The 7,576-nt window shown below is 39.9% G+C and overlaps 1 protein-coding gene across 1 annotated transcript in view; it reads left to right on the top strand.

The window, feature by feature from the left end:
• The window catches only part of LOC109959697 (dual specificity testis-specific protein kinase 1-like), a 23,530-nt gene extending 16,205 nt beyond the window's left edge, over positions 1–7,325 (top strand). Inside the window, 5 exon segments of the mRNA XM_020599268.1 lie at positions 4,246–4,419; positions 4,900–4,924; positions 4,927–4,961; positions 5,544–5,630; positions 5,959–7,325. Of these exon segments, the coding sequence (XP_020454924.1) occupies positions 4,246–4,419; positions 4,900–4,924; positions 4,927–4,961; positions 5,544–5,630; positions 5,959–6,063 (426 nt within the window). The 3' untranslated portion in view covers positions 6,064–7,325.
• Positions 7,326–7,576: the final 251 nt, after the last annotated feature.

Genomic DNA, 7,576 nt, shown 5'->3' with positions numbered 1-7,576 from the left:
AATAACCCTCAGTGCAATACCTGTAAATATACCTCGTACAGATTATGCAGATCCGTACAGGTCTCTAGTTTTAAATACTGTTATTTTTATTCCTATTTATCTCACTTCAATGAACATTCCTTTGTCTGTCTGCATTGTTTACTGCCTGTTTATTTTGCATTGTTTGCAGTGTTTGTTGCTTGTTAATATTGCTTATTTTGTTATTACACAACCTTATGCTGGTTTACTGTTTGCTTGCCCCATGCATGGGGGTATATACATACACATTGAGAGCTGATATACCAGAGTCAAATTCCTCGTGTGTCCTACACACCTGGCCAATAAAGTTGATTCTGATTCCGAGTGGTTGAACTGAATTCCTCAGCCACATTTGAAAGTCCTTTGAAACCTCAGACTTGACAGCTATATTGTATATATTTGGCTTTAATAGCTTCCGAGGAGGCTACCCAGAACAGCATCAGACATTTATGACGGGCGCCGATATCTGGCATTAGGCTATGGTGGGTGGGCTCCTTGTGTAGGCAGTTTACAAGTCTGTGGAAGTTTGCTTCACTTTATATTCCTTTCTCTTTAAGAACACATAAATGACATTATCTACTGTAAAACTTGACTTGGGGATTAAAAACAGCTTCCCCTCTTGTTCCCATTCATGAGGAACTAATGCAGTCTTTGTGTATGGTGAACCTAAAAGAGATGTAGAAGGCAAACACCATAAATTAGTTTTATGTAGCATGCTAACATGCTAGAATGATATTAGCTGAACCAGTCATGTACAAAAGCTAGCTGAACCTCTCTTTATTTAGCCAAGTTATCACCCTGAATTTGAACAGCTTGGTAGTACTGACGGCAGACCACATGTTAGCACAGCCCAGGTCACCCGAGTTCCTCCCAGGACATAGTTTCCTCCTCAGTTTCAAGTTATGGTTTGTTCCTAGTCTCTTTAACCAGTAAATGCTTTGCACTTGTCCCATTAGAAAAGCAAAAGTCTTAGCTGCATGTTTTTATGCTTGTTGGCTAATTAAATTTTTTACATTAATTTAAATAATTAAATAGATTTAGATTCAGTTTTTTTTGAGAGCAGTTTGATTTGGAGTAAAATCTGGCTGTCTATAGCTTTCCCTTTACCAAGTCCTATTTGTGTCATCTCCAGAACAACCAGATTGTGAAGTGTATCCTTTGCACACTGATTTTCCATTGTTCCAGCAGTTGAACTTTTTGTCAAGTAGATTTTTTTGTAGCTCGATTAATTTTTAACGTGTTATTTTGACTCATTACACTTATACAGAAAGAACGTGTTTTACTGACTAAGAAATTCCTGGCTTATTATTTATTCGCTAGAACACCCATGCAGTAAGAGACTTGTACAGCACATAAACTCATGCATGGGTACGCTTGTGTGTGTGTGTGTGTGTGTGTGTGTTTACAAACTGTGTAGGTGCTGTCTGTCTCCCCTGGTTGCCAGGCTTCATTGAACAAACCCTTGGTAATGCAAAGAGACAAGGCAACATGACAGTCACTATTGTCATGTTAATAGATTGTTGCGAAGTGTGTGCTGTTGCTGTGCGTATAACTTTTAGACTCTCACATGCTCACAGGATTTGTGTGAGAAAAGAGGTCTCTTCCATGACACCCAACCCTTTCTCCATTCACGTCACCCTGAGGTAACTCATTTGGCTCTGTCCCAATTCACTTTATTCACCAGGAGGCCAAAGCTGATTTGCGTCATCCTCTAGCTACAGAAACTGGATTGATCCATGAAGGCGATTTGTGTTTAATGGAGGTAACTGATTTGGAGACACCAGAAACTTTGGTTTAATCCTTATCATTCCTGTAGTCTGCATAAGGACTTTTACTGCCCAGATAAGCCAAATTTTATTGAGCACAGTCTATGCTTGTGCCGAACAGACTGACCATTGATGATTTGGCAACCTTCGTTAATCAGCACAAGTGACTCTCCTCCTTAATTTCATGTAAATTGTCTGTGCTCCCCTTTCCATCTAGCAGTCCTTACACATGAACTGTGACAAAACACTGTCTTCATTTTCTATATGTCTGCCCCTACTGCTTGATTCTATGGATGTACACTGTTAAGATGGCAGTAAAGTCTTTCCTATGAATACATAGGACTGACTGACTTATACATACCTGATGCTGGACAGAAAAATGACCTTGGTTTGTCCACTACACCAGAAATGCTTCACAGTTGTTCCTGGAGGCTTGCTTGATTTGAAAGGGTGTGTGCACCGTGTTCACGAACCATGTGTGACTACAGCGCTTTTCTCTGCTTTGCTATCTGCAAGTGCCGGTGTGGTGTCAAAGTCTCGTCCCTCATGATTCCACTTGTGTTACATCTTCTCTTTCCTGATGAGCTGCAGCTTTCATCTTCTCTGTAACATTCACGTTTCATGTTCCTCTATGGGGTTGAAGCTAACCCTTTTACCAAGCTGATCTTGCTGAGTTATTTGCTGTTCATAGACAGAGAAGCATTCCTTCACCTCATATGGCCTTGGATGTCTGCATTTCTTTTGGCACAAACACTGGGCTTTTTCATGGGCTCTCAGGTAGAGGTGCACACAAACCATAAAATGTTTCCTCTTCCTCAATGTTCTTCATTAATTCTCATTTAGCTTCTTTCTTTGTGTCTCTTTGTCCTGTTATTATGTTTGCTTTAACTTAGCATATAAATGTAGCTTTGACTAACACAGATGTTGAAAGCTTTAAGTTTTTCCTTCTGTCTTGGCATTCAGTGTCAACCAGCAATATTCATGCTAAGGTTCAGTTTAACAAGTTGGTAAAGACCTGACCTCTGTGACGAGAACATCAGGTACTCTACTATTGCTACACAGCAGATTTTATGTACCACAGTCACCATCTTGCATGGCTCCTGACTTACACAAACTAGTGGGGTCGAGGCTACAGAGGATAGTTCCCATGAATTAATTAGCAAAAATATCACGACATATTTCTTTGATAATGTTTGACAAAATGGTCCCTCAAGTTGTAATCATTATAATTTAAACAGCCACACACATTAACACAATTTTGATTTGAAAAGGATTTGCTCTTCTCTTTTCAAGACCAGGTTCAATCCATAGTAGCGTAAAAAAAGTTTACTGGGATTAAGTCACAGCACTTCATCTGGTGACTGGACATGTAAAGCTTCTGACGTCAATGTTCCAGTACATCCAAAAGGCAAATTACTTCACAAAGCTCGCTGAACTAATGAAGTCACTGTCAATATGCCTCAGTAAGTTAGCTTGATTCAGAGTTGAAGCTCCTGGAGAGTTGGGGTCCCTTTTAAGTAAGACTTAACAACCTCTACCTGCGTTCTGCGTTCTTTCTTAAAGAGCTTTCCATCAGCTTTCCACAAACTGTTGCTTTTCTCAGTAGTGAGGTGAGAGGCTGGCAAGTTTAGAACACAAGTTGCTTCCAAGGAGAGCCTCATAATTTACAGGCTACTGGAGGGAAAAGACTAGTGCCATAGGAGCCAAATGAGACATCACTTTTGTAAGCACCCAGTCTGACAGAAATGGAAACTGGCATGGGTTATAGACAGGCACACACAGAATACATTTTCATGTTTTTATTTTGTGTCAGACACATTTGTTTTATGCAGAACACCAAGGCACACCTCTCAATACATACAGACTTTTGCACATCAGCATCACACATAAATGTTACAGACATGGACACTCATCCACACATAAGGCCACACACTGTTGTTAATAATAAAGCTTTCCCACAGTGCATCACCTCTCCAGCTTCCAGCCTGTAAACTCAGTGACCCATGATTACTTTTTCCCACAGAAATGATAAAATTCATAACTAAAAATCAGATATAACCCGGCCAGTGAGGTGGTTAGTGCTACTATCCATTACCAACCAGCCAACTAAACTGAGTGTCTGTTGTGTACTGAGCCTCTTCACATTGTTTAGTGTACTGGAAAGAAGCTCACAGCAGATCATATTGAGCCTATTGACGAGTGGAGAGACTAAAGAGAGACAGCTTGTCTGGCAGCTCAGTTCACTTTGTTCCGGGAAACACATGCACACTCAATAGAAGCACATTCAAAGGTCAAGTCTTTTAAAATTAAATACAAAATGGACAAAAAGAAATATTGATGCCATCTGCTTTTTCAAACATCAACATTTTGCTGCCATCTGTTGACCAAATATTGCATGACGGCTGCAGAAACCTGTGCTGTGATTGTTTTTATCTTGGATCTCCTGTTTGTGTTTCTCCAGAACTGCCTGATCCGGGTGACGTCTCGAGGACGAGAAGCCCTGGTGACGGACTTTGGTCTGGCCAGGGAGGTGGTGGAGCTGCCTGTTAAAGACAGCGGCAGGAAGCTCTCACTGGTGGGCTCGGCCTTTTGGATGGCCCCTGAGATGCTCCGAGGGGAGCCTTATGACCGCAAGGTAGAGGATAAACTGCTGTTTCTAGTATACATCTCCAATTTCTGCATATAGTGAATACTGTGTTGACAATTTGTTGCAAACATTTCATATATTCAACAAGCGGTGGACAGAAATTAAGTTAAATACACATTCAGTGTAATTTCACATAGCATGCGTTTACTATATTGCTCTGAAATAGTCATATTAGCAGGTGTCAAGACTTAAATATATATTTATAAAATTGTGCTTATTTTTCTGACCAAAAAACCCCCAAAATTTCTAAATTACTGTCATATAAGATGATGAATAACAGCAAATTCTCACAAGTGAGGAGCTGTATCCAGATGATCAATTATCAAAATAATGGCTGGTTAATTTTCAAACACTAAGCGTTATGTGTTTTGTTCGATATATTATTCATGAAATGTATATTTTTGAACAAAATGTTGATATTTTATATGTGAAGTTTATTCAGACTCGATCATATCTGACTTGATCCAGGTGGATGTTTTCTCCTTTGGCATTGTTTTCCTGCTGACCCAGAGATCCTGCCCAGATCACAGGTAGGGCTTATTAAGGAACAGCAGAAATCACCTCACATACAGAGGGAGACATGCACACACACGCACACACAGTGTTGGCAAGGATGCACATTTAAGGAAATCCTTAAACTATCACATAATACTTTATTTTGTTAGAAAAAAGTCTCACAAGCGAAAGGTTGCAAGGTATATAAACTGAGTTGCTTCTGCATAGAAATACTAGAACATACTGTACATGCACCTCATTTTTTGATCTTTATGTCACATCTAAGATGATAATTAACCATTGTAACATTGTAGATCAGTCAGAAAACAAGGAAAAGTATGCCATGGGCTCTTTTAAATACTGGCTCTGTCAGGCAGTTTTTAATGGTGTATATATTGACCTAAAAACAGTGTAGGTGAAATCCAGCTCTTATCATGTATCATCCAACACAAATTAGTGTTCTTTTTCCATACAGCATGTGACTAGCAGGTTATATTATATTAAGATACGACATACAGTATGTTGTTATCCACTTATTCCAAGCTGTGAGAGCATGACACATTTTTGCAAGGGTCTAGTACATTGTGTATTAGTGTGTTCATGTTAATATGTTTTAGGACTATGGGCTGGATGTGAATTCATTCAAGGGGCTGGTGGCAGACTGCCCTCAGCGTCTCCTGGAGTTAGCAACCAGCTGCTGTACGGTAGGTAAACAGAAGTCTTTCAGTCTCTGTTGTTGTTGTTAAGGTACAAAACGGTATATACAACAAAATGCTAAATGTAAAAGGGATTTAAAACTAATGGTAATATAATATCATAGGGAATTATTGCTGCACTAAGATTTATTTTACTTTTGATATGCAAGTGCAATGATAATACACATTCTGGGAATGTTACCTTTACTTAGATAACGAATCTGAGTACTTCTCCCACTAGTAAATATCAGTGATAACAATGGAAAAACTGAATAACAAGCCAAACTCCAGGAAGCAGACGGCCTCACAGAGCCCCCTCTCTTCTCTCTGATCTAAGGTGGAGTCCTTCAGACGGCCAGCATTTACAGAGGTGCTGGATGAGCTGGGAGAAGTCGCTGAGAGCCTGGAGCCACTGCCAACACCTGATCTGACCACAAGCTGAGCAGTCCATCTGGGAACCCCACCTATTCAGCACCAGGACCAGGGGCTCGGGGATCATTTATCGCCGTCTGGACAGAAAACAGGACTGAGCCTGAGCAAAAGACACCTGATCAGATGTTCAGCCATCCCTGGCATCAATTTCCCTCCACTGCACAACATATGACATGTTGGAACTAGTTTTCACTGAGGTGGTGCAAATATACTGTGCTAGATGTGTGTTCAGTGAGCGGTGGAAATGACCCTGACTTCTCATGGACACTGAGCTTTGACACTTTGGTGTACTTATAAAGAGTAGTTACACTTGTAGGAGAGAATATACATTATGTTCTGTTATGTTGCTGTTACTTGACTAAAAGGTTGCGCTTCTCTCTTCTCTGTTCCTCCTGTTCTTTATGAGTGGCTTGTTTTGTAACTAATAAGACAGATGAGCAAGTCTGACTTCTGCAACAGGAAACTGCATTTGAAGACTGAGCGAGAATGGTCTGCTCTCTGCTGGGACAGAATATCACCAGACATGACTTCATTCCACATGGGATACATACACAGGACTAACAGGAGCCAAAGAGATTTGAAGTTGTTTTGCGTGTTTTGAAGTTCATTCTACCAAGGTCACGCTCAGATGGGTTTAGGTTCACAGTTCATATTTGTGGTCATCTTTAACATTGATCTCATTTGAAGCCATTTATTATTTCCATAAAAGTATGCTTTTCATGAATAGTACTGAAAAGCACCAATGTATCAGTTTTATGAGAACAAAGAAAAAGAATTGGGCCTTAAGACTTCACCTATATAATGACTTTGCATTTTTGCAGTGGATTTTGATCCATAGAACCATTAATTTCTCAAAAGAAATGACAAAAGTGGTCATCGTCAGTAACAGTATGCAGAATTTGATGCCCACATCTCCTTTCCCTTTGTCATATTTTGTCATTTTTCTGAGTCTAGGGAGTTGGTTTGAGCTGAGCATGTGTGTGAAACTATCCATAAGTCCTCCAACCTTGTTAACTATACAGGTAACTTGTCCCTACCCTCTGATATGTCTGCATTAGCGTCCCTACAAGCAGCAGGAGACAGGCCACAGATAAACAGTTAAAATCACTGTTGAAAAATAAATAACTAAACAGTACTGTCATTCCGGGTTTAGGTAAAACCATGTATTTACAGTAGGTATAGGGAAATGTCTGGGTAGAAATAAGCAGATTGTTCAGGTTGGCGCACCTTCGTTGTCATGGTTTCATTAAAAAAAACACATGGTTACTGTTATAGAATAGTTGACATCTTCATTAAAAGAAGCAATGTTGACTGCCATCTTGAAACAAGTAGTAAACAGCAACATCTGGTATTAAAATCCACTGTTTTGTCAACTCATCCACCTACCCAACCTCCTTACAGCATGAAATACAGTGTCACCTGACTTCCTGCTTTGCTCCTGTTATAATTAGCACAGCAGGCAATGTAACTTGAATGTGAAAAATTTTGGGGGGCTTTTGCTGAAATGACTGACATGGTCTTAC

Source organism: Monopterus albus, unplaced genomic scaffold, assembly GCF_001952655.1.
Source record: "Monopterus albus unplaced genomic scaffold, M_albus_1.0 scaffold40.1, whole genome shotgun sequence".
Taxonomy (NCBI): domain Eukaryota; kingdom Metazoa; phylum Chordata; class Actinopteri; order Synbranchiformes; family Synbranchidae; genus Monopterus; species Monopterus albus.
The sequence above is the reverse complement of the archived record's forward strand: the minus strand, read 5'-3'. Positions and strand labels throughout refer to the sequence as shown.